Source organism: Trifolium pratense, linkage group LG1 (genome assembly GCF_020283565.1).
Source record: "Trifolium pratense cultivar HEN17-A07 linkage group LG1, ARS_RC_1.1, whole genome shotgun sequence".
Taxonomy (NCBI): domain Eukaryota; kingdom Viridiplantae; phylum Streptophyta; class Magnoliopsida; order Fabales; family Fabaceae; genus Trifolium; species Trifolium pratense.
This window is the reverse complement of record NC_060059.1, coordinates 7,756,724-7,773,002: the sequence shown is the minus strand read 5'-3', so window position 1 is coordinate 7,773,002 and position 16,279 is coordinate 7,756,724. Positions and strand designations below refer to the sequence as shown.

Here is a 16,279-nt window from a genome sequence, read left to right as displayed (position 1 = left end):
CAATTACAATCGGGAGAAAGCTGGAACCACTTGATATCATAACTAAACTCCGAACCAGATTAAACCGGTGGTGAAATGAAAGTTAACGGATAGTAATATGAATAGTCAATCAAACATAATTTAATTTCAAATTACTTTTAATTAAAACTAATTCTATAAAAACAATTAATTTTGAAATTAATAAACATACACTCAAAAGTTTGTATTTATATGTTGTTAGTGAAAATATATATTTACTATTTTCAATTAATGTAAATATGAGACATTACATGTACTGGTATGTACGATAAGGTTCCCTCCTTTATGTGGTTATTGTCTAGGTGACAATGGCGACGCAATCTTATCTTGTCAATCTCAACTCCTTCCATGCGGGAATCACAGGTAACTAACCATTCAACTTTCTTGTACTCTCCGTGGTGTTATCAAAGCCACCTTCATTTCACTTCACTCTTTCTGTACTTTCCATTTTTCCATTCTTGTAGGACGGAATCCTTCAATATCCAAACCTGCCAATTTTGGCTTTGGCGTCTCTGTAAGTCTTCTTATCTTGAAATTTATCCTTTGAATGCTTCCTGCAGTTAAGTTTTCCGTACTCTTTTGAGTATTTTTGCTTTTGTTATTGCAATCTATGAAGTACGGATACTCCTCGGACTAGACGTGTCCTGGTGTCTGACACGCGGTGTCTGACCCCGACACTTATAATTACATTCAATCATATCATTTTATTGGTGTCGACAGTGTCTATGTCACGTTTAGTGTCCGTGCTTCATGGTTGCAATTCATGTTCATGAGTGCTTTTGAGCCTTTTTTTTTTTTTTGGTACATTAAAACATAGTAATTGCTTTTGAGCTTTTCTATGTATAATGGATGCTTCAAGTATATTGGATTAAGTTGGCCAAATACAAATTAATTCTGACATATTTTGGGGGATTATGATATTTGGTAGTTTCTTAGGAATTTTTTTGTATAATAGAAACTTTAGATTAGGGGAGATACGCCCTCATGCAAGGTTAGAGAGAACCACCAATCTGATTGGGGATTTACGATTGATTTTATGTATAACCTACCGATTACGGAATTCCGGACTTGAATTTAAGTCACAACGGGTGTGAGCATTACTGCATTAGGTTCAACCATGTGTGTCAACTGCAATTAGTAGTTTCTTAGGGCTTTGTTTCAGAAAGCTAGATGTTGGAATATCCACCCACTGTCACTTAATTGGAGGATGTGGTGGTTTCTATGGCTAGTAGCTATTGTTTAATGCTATTGTGTTCAAGATTTCATGATTCCTTTAATTCACACTGCAAATTATCATGTTATATCAACTTATCTCAGCCTTGTTTGGCATTTTAATTGTTGTAGAAAAGTTTGAAGCATCCTACTAGAAGAAATGTTGACGAAAGTTCACGAATCATGCGATGTTATTCATGTTACACGGAAGTTGGAGCTTCTGCCGGTGCAACATTCTCAATGTTGAATGCAGCTGCTACACAGAAATGTCTTGATTTGGATGTAAACTTGAACAGCCTCAAGCTTAACATACCAGAAACTTTACACACTTCCACAGATTTCATGACAGGGTTGATTCTTGCTGATATTGATCCTGCTACTGCAAAATTAGCTATTGGATTTCTAGGTCCCTTTCTCTCAGCGTTTAGTTTTCTCTTTATCGCAAGAATAGTCATGTCATGGTATCCAAAACTTCCTGTGGGAAAGTTTCCATATGTATTAGCCTATGCTCCTACTGAACCACTTCTTGTTCCTACTCGCAAAGTCATTCCACCTCTTGCTGGTGTAGATGTCACTCCTGTGGTTTGGTTTGGATTGCTTAGTTTTCTTAACGAAATATTAGTAGGTCCACAAGGATTGCTAGTTCTTCTTTCCCAACAAGTTAATTAGTTTACACATTTGGTGTGTTTGTGAATGACAGTTTTCTATCCCGTCATTCTGTGTGGATGTATACAAAGTTAAATACTGATGTCTAACACTATCTATATACGAATAATTTTATTTACACTTGCACTCCTCATGGATCTATCTTGTTGTGCTGGAGGCTACGCAACTACTCCCCTTCCATGTAATGTGCAAGTCCTAGCACCTGTTTGGAATCGCCGTGCATCACACACGGGTGTGCAGTGTGTTTAAAGCTAAGTCATAGATTCTACAGCGATTTGATTTGGTTTAAAGCTCAAAGTCATAGATTCTACAGCGATTTGGTTTGGAACGTAGTTCCACTGAAAAACACATGTGCTTAGCAATACAATTGTTTATGTTTGGCCTTGGTTTGAGAATTATGGATTTGGGAATAGGTGTGATAAGGACCGTGTGCCATTGCCATGCCAATTTAAAGAGGCTACATTTAGTTTGTAATGCAAGAAGAAAAAAGTTGAGATTAGATTCAGTTGTGTTTACTGTTTTGCATCTTGCGCAACTAGTGCAACAGACTACTACTACTACTACTACTACATATTCAGTACGTATAATTTTAAACAGAGCATATAAGACCAAAAACAAAGGATTGCAAAATTTTAATCAGCATAATTATTATTATTATTATTATTATTATGATTATGATTATGATTATTGTACAGCATATCTCTTCCAATGATTTCATACACGCTCATTTGGAGCTCATCACCGCAACAATAAATGTTTGGACATGTAACTAGAAAACGAATCGCTAAAAAAAGTTAAACACTGATAAAAAGAATATCCATATTCTGAACCTATTCTACATCAAATGCTAATATACAAGCGGCGGACTTGGTTTCTGTAAAACTGTCTTCAGGAAATTGATTTGGCAAAACGGACCACATTCGCCTGAAATGAATAGCTGCTGCATTTTTAAATTGTGCATGTGTTGCTGTGTGTTATGAGTGCTGCATCTGATCTCGCTTAAGAGCTTGTTGGAGCTGAATGACCTGTTGTTGCTGATCTGGTGGCAGGGAACTCAACTGTTCTGGTGTTAGATTCAACACTTGTTGCAATAAAGCAGACTCAACATCAGTTGGAAGCTGCGGCTGAGCAAAGAAAACAAGAATTATGGTTTTATATATCCAGAATCACTAGCTACAGTGATCAAATAAGATTGTGGTAAAACTAATCAGAATAACAACACTAGACGGGAGTGAATCCTCTCGTTGGAAAATAAAAATGAAGGGGTCATGTTTTTAATCTGCACCATTCAACATCTTAAATGAGGTGTTGAGATTCAACACGAGAAAAAATTACAAGAGAACTCATTCCCTCATTAGAATTTACTATCTTTTAGGGGGGGGGGGGGGGGGATTTCCAATTTTGATGTTTTCAAAGACCAAAATAACAATTATTAGTTAGCCCATTTGCCATTTGCCATCTATGAATCACCAAGTTAATCGACATACCTGTGAAGATTGTTGATCAGAATGCCGCACTTCTGCTTTAGGAACTACAGGTACAGGTATTGAACTAGTTCCAAGCATATGGGATGATCCATTGGAGACAGGCATGATTGAAGTCTCAGCAGGGAGAGAGGATCCCCCCCTTCCATCATTCAATTTAGTGAGCTTCGATGGTCGAGTAAAAGATTCTGGAATATCCCTAATCATGCCTGTATTCTCTACTCCTGAAGACATGTTTAAATACTTACTACTACCAGAAATACCAGATGACATGGAGGGGCCTGCCTGTTTAATAAATTAAGTTAGGTAATTTACTTTTAAAATATAATCATACAAAGTTGAAACCAGGTAAGCATATGTGTAGAATGAAGAGAAGATCAGCTTCAACATCTAGTAGATACTCAATCATTAGTATCTTGAAATTTTTTATTCTTAAACATTGTCAAGAGTGTGTGCTGGTACAAGAACCCATTTTCCACCCAGAATGACATGCAGAGTACTCTAATGGTGAACCCTCTAAGAACTTCTAAGAAGCTGCATTAGAATTTCTCTTAGTTGGTGTGTTCTTCTCATGTCTGATTTTCACATTCTCTTATACTGTCTATGCTAAAGCCATCATTCACAAAACAAGACTAGTGGAGCTAAACTTTATGGTACATTATAATCTCAATTTAACATTTTACTCATAGTTTAGTTTCTTCAAAAATACTTGCATCTAGGCAACATATGAAGACAAAATAACATAGGCAAAATTTGGTACCTGAAAGCTGGCATTTGGACGAACCATTTGAATATTATGTGAGACAGTTGAGTTTCCAACATGTACTGGATGCTGTAGGAACGAGGCATGTGTTTGCTGGTTCAAAGCTGTTGAATTTACTGGTTGAATTGGAGGCCTAACAGACAAACTGCCCAAAGGTGGGGGACGTACAGAAGGATGCATTAAATTAGACTGTCCTGTTCCGAGCTGTACAAAATGGTTGCTTGGGTGATGTTGAAGGGGAGCTCGAGGCTGCATTGGAGGCTTTGAATTTGCGGTTAATTGATTAGGAGCCAAAGGGTTATTATGATTAGGAGCCAAGGGGTTATGAGGTAGAGTGCTGACTTGGCCTTCTTGAATGTAAGGTGTCAAGCCAGACTGCAATTTGCTCTGTCCATAAGGAGGTAGAGCAGCCACAGTTTGAACCAATGTTTGCTGAGCCTGGCCAAGGAGGCCTTCGTTCATTAAAGACTGCGAGGCTTGATCTGAAACTTGCCTAAGGTTCGGCATTTGTAACTGCAACAGTTATCATTAAAAATAATGTTAAAAATGTAAACTTGATAGAGATAGCTGAAAAATATGGGCAGAATAAGCTCAAGAAGAAAAGATATTAAGTCTGATATAAATCTAATTTAATTTGTTATTAATAGCTTCGGAAGTTGGAAAGACCCTGAATCAAATCTTAAGTCATGGATGACAAAAAATGCCATAAAAATGGAAAAAAGAAAAAAGGTAGCGAAACCAACCATTTGAGGGGTGACCATCCCTAGCATTATTTGAGCCTGCAAGTACAACAAATTATGAATATTTAATGGTCAAAGAAATAATTCAAAACATTAAACTCTAGACAAAGATCCAATGAAGGTTAGAACTTTCAAATTAGAAGCAAAAATATACCCCCAATGCTATATTACAAAAAAGTAACATATATTGTTTGTTAGATAGACCATACCAACAAAATCTAACTTAGGACAGAGAGATCAGCTATGCTTTGATTTGTCAAAATAAAGACATAGAATAGACAAAAAGTTCGCTGATATGTTTGCACAAACCCCAATGCCCAAACCCATCATGTCCCATAACATAACAAGTTGTATGGGAGAGGCATCTTAGGCGGAAAATCTCACAATGCTTTCCAACAGAATGCTCCACATCCCAGAAAGAAAAAACAATAAAGGGATTATTTAGATGCACAAGGCACTACAGGAAACCTATTTCAAAAACAGATGAATGCTCAAGGAAGTCAATTAAATGGTGACACGATCGAGACACTAATTGTTGCAAAACATACTAAGATCCCGGAACAATTGTGTGTTGTCAGGGCATAACATATAAATCCTAGAAGAAAGCAATCTTTACATCTAAAATGTGCAAGAATAGGTAAATAGAGACAAGCTCGTTATCTAAGAATGTCTAGCTTGCATAAATGCGCGAAAGGAATTGATATGGGAGAAAAGATTATACCTGAAAAAGAGCCTTAGGCAACTGTGGCCTTGAAAGCAACAGCTGCCGAGACATCTCCTTGTTGTGTGTAGCCATTCCCTGCCATCATAACAAGAACAAATGAGTCAAGAAAGAAAAGGTTATCTATGAAAAAGAAGTTAGCTTTGCTTTGCCCAGTATATACCTTAAGCTCAGAGATTATCTCAGTCAGCTGACTCCTGGACATTTTGGCCAGATGCAAAGTTAAAGGATCATTTGCCAATGCTGACTGATTCTGCAAACCATTTTGATTTGACTGGATACTAGTCTGAGCGCCGCCTAGAGCTGCAGTCATGACAGCTGCAGCTGTTATGGCAATATGAAGACCAATAGGTTGATGTTGAGCTGCTTGAGCAGAATCCCCTTGGACAGCCGGGATGGCTACCTGTTTCTGAGGGTCTTTAACAATAAAGAAAAAGGAGAAAATGAAAACACAGGACCATAAAACACATTGATTAAATGAACAAGGTAATTTATCACAGCATATAAGAATAGAGAGATCATAAAGAACTTACCAACATTTGGTGTCATTCCTGGTCCCCCGCGACCCTGCAGCAGTAAAAGAAAAATAGAACAAATTAATCCATGCTATGTTGTCAATCTCAGATAAGCCAAACCCCAAGAATGCTATAGCGGATAGCAGGGTGACCACTACTGTGAATACTAAAAAACCATGTACAACGTAAACAAATTCCAACAACATACATAAATACTCAAACAGAAAAATACACAATTAAAAGGACAATCAAACTTAATAATTATATTCAACTTTGTCTTTCCCATCAAAATAAGTTCCAAATGTAATCTAAATAAAATTCCATCTAAATCAAGTTCTAAAAGTACTCAAAATGACATCCCACCATAAAAAGACAAACAATAAACAGACCAATAATTAGTTGTGTCGACTTTAATGGTAAAAATTAGTGTCATTTACTGAAACACTCTTATTAATTGTAATTAGTGGAGTCGTTAAGTGAAACGAAATTTAATTAATAAATAAAGGAATACTAGTGAGGAAAAAATAATATATGTTGCATTGATATTCTAAAGTGACAATTATTGAGACATAGAAAAGTGCAAATGAGACACTTTTTATGATAGGGAGTAGTAAATACGCCCACGATAACGCGTGTCGCGTAAGACATGACCTTCGGGGCATGATAACCGAATAGTTAGGGTTAGACTTCTCCTAAGCTGATTTACTGCACTTTCTTTAGGCTTTGTTCCATAGTGGGTTTTGGGAGTGGAACGGAGGGAAGAAAAACGGATTACTATTTTATACACTTTCGTTGTTTCGGAGCGTTTTGAAACAACAGAAATTTGAAAAAAATTAAAAACCTTCTTTCACTCTTTTTTATTTAAGTTCTCCCAAATTGGGGGTATTTAACATTCAAACAAGGCGGGACGTGAGTCTTAGATCCCATTCTACTTCCCCTCCCCTCCATTTCCCTCCAAAACCCTTTGCTTTTCTCCCCCTCCCAACTTCCAAAACAAAGCCTAAAAGAAAACACAACAAATATTTAAGAAAATAATTTTGTAGCTACTTCGAAAAGTTCCGACAATATACCTGATCTTTATTTCTATCAGTCCCTTTATCATTTTCAGCAAAATCAACACGTAATTGACGCCCATTAATTTCATAGCCCTGAAGATTCCTACGAGCACTTAAAGCCGTTTCTTCATCCTTATACTCACAGAACCCATAACCTTTTGGTTTCCCAGTTTCTCTGTCAATAACTAATCTGTTCATAAAAAAACACAATTTTAAACCCAAAATAAAAATCAATTTTTTCCCTCAAAATACAACTTATCCACAACTACAAACACATAAAAAACACATTTTTTAAACACAAACAATTCAAATTGATGTAAATTTCAGCCACTACTAGTAGTATAGTACTAGTATATATATACTATCTATAACAAATTCCCCTAATTGCAAAGCTGAAGAAAGCATAAATTGCTGTAAACAAAACCAAAAAAAAATAAAAATTGGCATTGAAATTTTACCTGAAAGAAACTACAGGACCAACCTCTTGGCAAATTTCAATAAGCTGTTCTTCTGTTGCATCATACGGTATATTCCCAACTACAACAATTTCGATAACCCAATCAAAAAAAGTTCAAAAATTTGAATGCAAAAAAGAACAATCTAGAACAGGAAGAAGGGGAATTGAGACATACCAAAGACACAGCGATGCTGGGACTGAGAAGAAGCCATGAAATCAAACGGAGAAGAAGGTGAAGCCGAGTTGCTCCATCTTCTTCTTCCTCCTTACAACAAAACTCTCTCCGTTTCGATCTTCTTCGTCTGAGGGTTTATTTTATTTTATTTTATTTTATTATTGTTTCTCATTCTGATCTTATGCTCGCTCTATTTATGTGAGTTGAATCATTATAATCTTTTCTTGTATGAAAATAATAATTATATCTTTTTTTTTCATAAAGAAAATCTTTTAGATGAAAACAAATCTTTTTTACTATAAAAGAAATCTTTTAGACAAAAATAAAAAATAAAAAAAAATAAATGTTATGATTATTTTTGGTTACCTGTTGTGATTTATTTTAGAGAAAATCAAATTTTTTTTGTAAAAACAATCTTTTAGACAAAAAAAAAATCACTATTATGATTTATTTATTTTTGCAAACAAATTTTTATAGATAAATTTAAGGTGAAAGGATAATATCTTACGGTAATTCAAAATAAGGAAAATGTTAAGATTTAGAACCTTCAAATTCAATACTTATTTTTTAAGATTAAATATTTTTTTTTTGTGTGTTTGGTCAAAAGCATTTAATGAAATTCATAAAATCAAATTTTAAAAAAAACTTTTTAATGGGAAGAATATGATCTTTTATTTTATTTTATTTTTCATACAATTGTTTATGTAAGAATATATTTTAGAGTCAAGTGTACCTCAGATTATAGGTCAATAAGTGAAATAGAGGTTACTAGAGAAATACGAGTTGCGTAATGCTCACGGAAACATCTGATCTATACTATAATCAAGTCCTCTCGGATCATTAAGTTCTTAAGTTATCATAACAGGAAATTTCAAAGAAACCCAAAAAGAAAAGAAAAAGTAAAGAATTGAAAAGATTGTCAATAGTGTTGTAGCAAAATAAAAAGAAATCACCAAGGAAGTTGTATGAATGAACAAAAAGAAGAAAAAAAAAAGAGGGTGGTTTGTAAATAATTATACATAATAAATAAATGTATATATCAACTTTATGTCATGTTTTGGAAGAAAAAATTAGTCATTTTTATTAGAAACTTTGACCAATTTTCAAATATTTTAAATGTTCAATTTCACTTATGCCCCTATTTATTATGAGAGAGAATTTAAAAATAAGTAAGTTAGTTGAATAAAGAGTAATTAAATAAGGGTATACGTGGAATAAATTTAAATTTATAAGAGTATTAAATGAAAATAATTATGTTAAATGTGCTTCCTTTGTCTGTGTAATTTTTTCAAAATGTTTCTTATAAAAAGGATCGGAGGAGTAATAAATTTTCTAAGGTAATTTGTCACTTAAGCTATTTTCACTTATTTCCATTCACTATAGTAGGTTTGTTGAGCTTAATAAGTGCTAAAAAGATCAAAGATTTTTGGTCCAAGTATTAGAGGTGGAAATAGGCCAGGCCAGGCCAGGCTTTGAAAGGCCTGAGCCTGGCCTACAATGTTTTTTTTAAGCCTGAGCCTGACCTATGGCCTATTATAGGCTCTTTTTTCTGGCCTGGCCTGGCCTTTTAAAAAGTCTGGCTAGCCTGAAAGCCTATTTAAAAGCCTGTTTCACAACCTGTTTTTAATTATACTAAGCAGCCTGTTATATATTATTTGGCCTGTTTGTGAAGCTTTTTCTCTTTTAAAAAAGACAACAGCAAATCACTTCCAAATTGTAATTGCGGCAAGCAAATTGATAAGCAAACAACCCAATACTTAAAAATTGCATATCTAGTCTGTAGATTGTCATGACATTCTTGCAAGATAATAGCAATGTCATACTTCAAAATTACATAATTACTAAAAGAACATTAAAAAAGAAAACCAAAACTCTAGAAAGCTAAACCACTATCTGTAAGGTCTTCCAACTTCCAAGGATATAAAAAATAAAAATAAAAAATATATTTGATAAATATACATAGATATAGGCCGGCCTATCAGGCTTTGTAGGCTTTTTTATTAGTCTGGGCCTGACCTATTTAATTAAATAGGCTTTTTAAAAAGCCTAAGCCTAGCCTTTTTATTAAATAGGTCAGGCCAGACCAGACCAGGCTTAAATAGGCCAGGCCATAGGCTTATGTAGGCCGGCCTGGCCTCTTCCCACCTCTACCAAGTATGTTCGCTGAGCATCAGTGAGGCGAGATAGGAAGCACTAAAGTTTTAGGGTAGCTATATTCGCTAAGCGAGTTAGAAGCGAATCAAGTCATAACGCATGGATTTTTTAAAACAGGGTGAGTCGCCAAGCAAGCTCAATGCAAGATGTTCCATAGAGTATCAAGGATGAGCACACATTTTCTCCACCTAAAGCCGAGTTCATTCCCTGAGGCTTTGATTGGTTTGAGAGAAATAGAGAAGAGAAGTTGAAATTTTCTCTTGTTTGGAAATGAGAGAAATTGAGAAGAGAGAAGAATATTTGGTGGGTCCCATACCTTTTTGTTTCCTCCTCTAAAGTGAGAAGAAAGAGGAAAAAATGTGCAAAAATGCTTAAAAAGTCCTCTATGCCATTGAATTAAATAATGAATTGAAAAAAAATCAAGGACATTTTTGTACTTTCAAAAACAGTCAACACTTCTCAATTTCTCTCATCTTTCTCTTATATCAATCAATACATCAAATCTACTCTAATTCTCACATATTTCTTTCTTCTCTTACTCTCTCTCACCTATTTCTCTCTTCACAATTTCTCTTCACAACCAAACATACCATAAGTGAGCAACCTTCATTTAGCGAATTTATACCATTTGCCTTTTCCCAAGTGTCATGTCAGCGTTAACTAACGAACGTTTAGCATAAGGACCTAATTGAAAATATAAAATGGTTTATGGATTTGATTACACGTTTTTTTTAATGTTTAATTACACATTTGGTCTATTACGTTTATTTTATGTTTCAATTTGGTCTCTTACTTTTAAAAAATATCAAATTGATCCCTTATATTTCCATTAGATTTCAATTTAGCCCTTTCTGTTACGTTTGAACTATACACGTGTCACTGTGTCCACGTGTCTGTCCACACATGCAAATTGGTTGCCACATGTGACAAAATTGACGGAAATGACTAACCAATGTAAACGGTAGAAACATAAAGAACCAAATTAATACGTTTTAAACGTAAGAGACTAAATTGAAATTTAAAATAAATATAGTTAAATCTTTCTTTTTTTAATTTAGGGACCTAATTAAAATTCTCAAATAGCTCAAAAACCTACACATTAATTAAATCTAAAAAAAATTAAATGTCTTCGAAACACTTGTTAAAAAACCTTAAAAGCCACATTTGTTTTTAGTCAAAAAAAACCTTAGAAAGAAAGTTTGATTTTTCTTTGTATTTAAGATCAAATGGATTGTAGAAAAAATAAAATAATAAAAAATAAAATAAAAGATCAAATGGAATATAGAGATGGAGAGAGATCCATCTTGACGTGTGTAGACTGTAGACTTAAACTTCAATACTCTCCTTACTTGAATTTCAAAGTAAAACTTTGGTTGGATTTTCTCCAACATAATATGATTGTTTAGTTCTTCTCTTTCTTTCCTAATCCAATTATTTATATTAATTTTGTCAAATAATCTAGTGATTAGAATTTCACATTTTAAAATAACTAGTATCCAGACCCGTGCCAAGCACGGGTAAAAATACGTTTATAGATTTATTGACTTATAAACAATATATTTTATTTTAATTGATAATGGAAGATAATTAATGACAACTATATAAATATTTACAATTTTATATAATTTAATAATTAAAATAACTGTAAAATTTATGTATAGTGTCATATTTTTTTAGGTGTATATGGATTACAAAAAAAAAATGTTTGTGTATCAATATATGAGTAGAAATATATACTACAATATAAATAACAAAAAAATCGATTCCCGTATTAATATTTAAGCAAAAATATAGATCGGTTGAAATTTTTTAAAAAAGTCTCCCTATTAATATATGACTACAATTATAGAGTCCGTAAAAATATAGATCTAAGTAGAAATTAAAAAAAAAAAATCATATGTATTAATGCATAAGTAGAATTATATGTTCCCATAGAAATTACAATAAAATAAAATAGATTCCGTATTAATATATGAAAAGAAATATAAGTTTATATCTAGTCATTAAAAAAAGTAGTCATCATATTAATATGAGAAAAAATATAGATTTCATAAAAAAATTTAAAAAAATATGGATATTCATATTATTATTTATTAATAAAAATATAAGTTCACATAGAATTATAAAAAACAAATAGTCCTTCGTATTAATATGTGAGTAGAAATATATGTACCCATATACATTTTTAATAAAAAATAGGTCTCCGTCTTGATGTATGAGTAGAAATATGGATCTTATACGTTAAAAATTTATCTTATAATTATATCAAGTACGTACGCACTCAAATTGCAAGCAAGGCCATAAAAAAATAAGCATAGGATAATATTTAAATTTATATGACATCTAATATAAGACTAAATAAAAAAGTATAAGAACATGTTTAATTTATTGTTGTCTCAATGTGAAGGTAAAAAGAAGATTGTGTTGTCTTTTTATATTGGACAAAACTTATATGCATTTCTTTAGATGCAGTTTTTCCTGTTTCTCTCACAAAAAGGTAGTTATATATATATATTTTTTAATTAAAAAAAAAGAAAGTTGTTTTTAAATAAAAATAACTTTCCTCCATGTATCTAGCACAGTAAGAACTGTGTATATGGAATTGTACATAAGTTTGGTCCATTTATATTTTAGGGTTTAGAAGTGTGTTTTTTAGAGAAAGGTTTAGTATTTAATTTGAACATGAGTCAATTTTGATCCGAAATATCGTTTTTTATTTTTATTTTTATTTAAATAATTGATTTTCACATGGTTATAAGTTTCATATATTTGAGTTTTCTTCTTTATGATTTCTTCGTTTGGTGTTGTTTAAATCCCGTCTTAGTGTAGAATTATTTGTTTTGATTTCTAGTCTCTTTACAATGTTTGATTTGCCTTCTTTGGAGCATTTGATTTTTCTTTATTACATATTGCGTAGCATTTAAAATTTGAAATTGAACTTCAATATTGACCAATATATTGTGGTCATTTAGTACTTCAAATTTTATATTCTCATTTATTTCTAGCATAATAGACATAAAAGAGTGATTCATTCTAACCTATTTTTTCCTATATTTTTATATATCTAAGATGATTAATTTGGCGCTTCTCATTCTTTTATCTGTGATCTTTGATGTCTTTCAACCATTTTTCCCGTCTTGAACCTTATGTGAAGAATAAATATTATTTTGATCTTTCTAAGTCATCTAAAAGTAACATTAAAACAAAAGTCAAAATAATTTCGAGCGTTTATCTATCCATTTTTTTTAATAAATGTATAAGTATGCGAATGACCTTATTTATTTGTTGTCATAATGCCATATTAAAGCATGTAATAACAATTCCTATATTATACTTAATCGAATCCCAATATTAAAAATTCATATATTTTGCTTCCTTTTTTAGGGTAAAAAAATAACTACTATGAACCAAATCATTGTACCAAATTTTCCCAAAATTATTGTACCAAATTAATTACAAATAAATTGATAAAGAAACAAATATTAAAGCAGTAACAATTATCTCGGAAATTAAGTTAAAAAGCTATTAATTAGTATAAACTTTTATGTTGAAAGTAATAAAAATAAATTGATTTTTCACAAATTCATAAAACATAATAAACTTATATATCTATCAAACTTATATATCTATAAAAAATAATAATAAACTTATATATGTTACAGAATATATATACATTCGGTTCATTTCTATTAATTAAAAAAATTATTTATCATTTTATATTTTAATTTGAATTTGGTGTAGAGTTACATCGTTTATGGTCTTTTGATCAGGTTTTGAATAAATGCATATAAGCTAATTTTGTAGGGTTCAATTAGAAGAGTTTATTCTGGAGTAGTTTATTCTGTTATTTTTACAACTCTTCGTTAGAGTTTTTAAGGAAGAAAGTCCATGTAGTGGCTCTGGTATGAGTGACTATATTTATTACTATTTTTCAATATTATGATGATGTTTCGAGATGCATTATTGAAATTGATTATTAATGAATTTGTTTAGTTTTACTTTTGTCAACAATAAATAAATTAGAAGACTCTAATCAAAACGTAATTTGTATAATTAAAATATATATTATATTATAAAATTAATTATATAAAATAAAAATACAAACATCTATCCGAAGCACAAAATGTACCAAAATTGTCTATCATTCTTCAATTGATGGAATAATTTTTATATATAATATATCTTGTGTAAGCTTACAATTTCAATTAAGCTTACATAAGAAAACATCAAGTTGTCTGTCATTCTTCAATTGATGGAACATTTTTTTTTTTTACGCAATTGATGGAACAGTTTGAAAACTAAAATATCAAATAATTAATTAAAAAAAATTCAAAGCCACAAATCGAATCACAAGCACGGAAATATCAAATTCAAAGTGTTTTTTTTTTGTCACATTTTTAACTTGTTGTTCTTATTTTTTTTTTTTTGACAAAGTAAAATACAATAGTTTTACGATTAAATATCAAATAACATAGGAAAGCTTGTAGAGTGCGGACTGCCAAATATATAATTAGATTAAAAAAATGTCCCAGAAAAAGAAAATGTTGCACCATCTGTGGTTCTGGGCAGAAGTTAATGCAGTTTTGTCTTTTTTTTTATCCTCCAAAGTTTCATCAAACTTGAAGATTAGATCCTGTTGAAAAATAAAATAGGCTGTCCAATGGACCAGATACCGGTTGTAAAAACAAAACACAAAAGTAATGATAAAAAAAATTAACTTCGATTCCAATATACAAATAGTAAGAAACCTCAAACCTGAAAAGATCAAATAATCAAAGGAAAGAAATAATCAAGAAACCTGTAAAATGCGAAAAAAAATAATAAATTAAAGAAAAGAGTTAGAGTGAAACAACAGAAAGAAAAAAAACTATTCAAACAATAAACTAAAAAGAAACCTCAAAACCCGAAAAGATCAAATAATCAAATGAAAGAAATAATCATAGAAAAAACCCGTAAAATTGGGAAAAATTAACTAATTAAATGAATGAGTAAGAGTGAAACAAAAGAAAAAAATAACTATTCAAACAATAAACTGGTGCTCAAACAAATAAAAAAATAATACTATCATTCAACAATAAAAATTTTATGGACAACTATATAAATATGCTACATGTTTTTCGAATGAAAATGTGATGTATATATAATACTATGATGCTACTAACAATTAAAGGCAGTATCCCTAAAGTTTTGCAAATAGTTAACAATTAAAGGCAGTATCATAAAGTTTTGCATAAACTTTTACGGGATGTCAATAATTAACAATTTTAAAAGAGCAAATAATCTCATAAAAATGGAATCAATTTATTGAAAAAAATAACAAATCAATAACCTCAACAAATAAAGAATTAAATGTTACGGTAAAAAAAATAACTTTTAGTGAACTATAGTGTTATTTTAATAAAAAGCATTATTTTTTTAATAAATGATTTAAATATTTGATAATAATTTGTGTAGTATAATAGCCTTAAAAAAATTATAAAATTATAAAAAAATTCTAATATGCGAAATTTATAATATAATAGCCTTAAAAAATGAAATTATTTAAAATTGAAACAATTTGTAAATTTTGTGTGTTAAAAACGCAACACTAATTTCGCGTGTTAATTATATATGCAGCTGGGCAATCTTCCTTTCATAAAAAAAAAATAGATACAATTGCTTTGGTACAAAAATTATTATTAGAGTAAATTTATGATTTACATAAAAAAAAAATAATGACTATATATATAATTTCTTGCTATATACAGCACTTCAGAAACAATTCCTTATATAGGTATTTATTATTATTATTATTATTATTATTATTATTATTATTATTATTTACTGTCAATAATAATAATAATAATGGCAATATAATAATAATTACTACATAATGACATGCGTTTTTAAAACATTGAGAAATAATGCAAAAAAAAAAAACGAAAAATCGTATATTCCCTCTGTCCCAAATTATAAGGAAAAATTAGTCAAAGAAAGTTGATGTGTATACAATTAAATTAATTATTTGATTAAAAGAGCAAATAACAATTTTAAAAGAGCAAATAATCTCATAAAAATAGAATCAATTGAATGCTAATAATTTATTGAAAAAAATAATAAATCAATAACCTCAACAAATAAAGATTAAATGTTACCGTAAAAAAAATAACATTTAGTGAACTATAGTGTTATTTTAATAAAAAGCATTAATTTTTTAATAAATGATTTAAATATTTGATAATAATTTGTGTAGTTTGAAAAAATTATAAAATTATAAAAAATTCTAATATGCGAAATTTATAATATAATAGCCTTCAATTTTATTTTATTTTTTTGACGA

The 16,279-nt window shown here is 30.7% G+C and overlaps 2 protein-coding genes across 3 annotated transcripts; one reads left to right on the top strand and one right to left on the bottom strand.

The window, feature by feature from the left end:
- Positions 1–250: 250 nt before the first annotated feature.
- On the top strand, positions 251–2,016 carry LOC123909696 (protein COFACTOR ASSEMBLY OF COMPLEX C SUBUNIT B CCB3, chloroplastic). The gene is made up of 3 exons (XM_045960575.1): positions 251–381; positions 483–532; positions 1,363–2,016. The coding sequence occupies exons 1-3, from the start codon at positions 327–329 to the stop codon at positions 1,897–1,899; spliced, it is 642 nt and encodes a 213-aa protein (XP_045816531.1). The 5' UTR covers positions 251–326; the 3' UTR covers positions 1,900–2,016.
- Positions 2,017–2,532: 516 nt separating this feature from the next.
- LOC123909681 (cleavage stimulating factor 64) lies at positions 2,533–8,054 on the bottom strand. Of its 2 annotated transcripts, XM_045960558.1 has the most exons (10): positions 7,807–8,054; positions 7,633–7,711; positions 7,190–7,364; positions 6,138–6,171; positions 5,768–6,021; positions 5,605–5,682; positions 4,887–4,922; positions 4,141–4,656; positions 3,384–3,665; positions 2,533–3,020 (listed from the first exon to the last, which is right to left on the bottom strand). In XM_045960558.1, exons 1-10 carry the CDS (start codon positions 7,841–7,843, stop codon positions 2,871–2,873), a joined length of 1,641 nt encoding a protein of 546 aa, XP_045816514.1. In that variant the 5' UTR covers positions 7,844–8,054; the 3' UTR covers positions 2,533–2,870. The 2 variants fall into 2 exon arrangements, with proteins under 2 accessions (XP_045816514.1, XP_045816520.1); XM_045960564.1 differs by lacking the exons at positions 7,190–7,364; positions 7,807–8,054 and having other exon boundaries at positions 7,633–7,710.
- Positions 8,055–16,279: the final 8,225 nt, after the last annotated feature.

Bases quoted from the DNA above. Each gene is read 5' to 3' on its own strand.
- LOC123909696 (XM_045960575.1), top strand. From the start codon at position 327: ATGGCGACGCAATCTTATCTTGTCAATCTCAACTCCTTCCATGCGGGA. The intron at 382-482 runs GTAACTAACCAT...CCATTCTTGTAG, and splicing joins CTTCCATGCGGGAATCACAG to GACGGAATCCTTCAATATCC. The intron at 533-1,362 runs GTAAGTCTTCTT...TAATTGTTGTAG, and splicing joins ATTTTGGCTTTGGCGTCTCT to AAAAGTTTGAAGCATCCTAC.
- LOC123909681 (XM_045960558.1), bottom strand. From the start codon at position 7,843: ATGGCTTCTTCTCAGTCCCAGCATCGCTGTGTCTTTG. The intron at 7,365-7,632 runs GTAAAATTTCAA...TTTTATGAACAG, and splicing joins GGTCCTGTAGTTTCTTTCAG to ATTAGTTATTGACAGAGAAA. The intron at 5,683-5,767 runs GTATATACTGGG...TTATGATGGCAG, and splicing joins AGATAATCTCTGAGCTTAAG to GGAATGGCTACACACAACAA.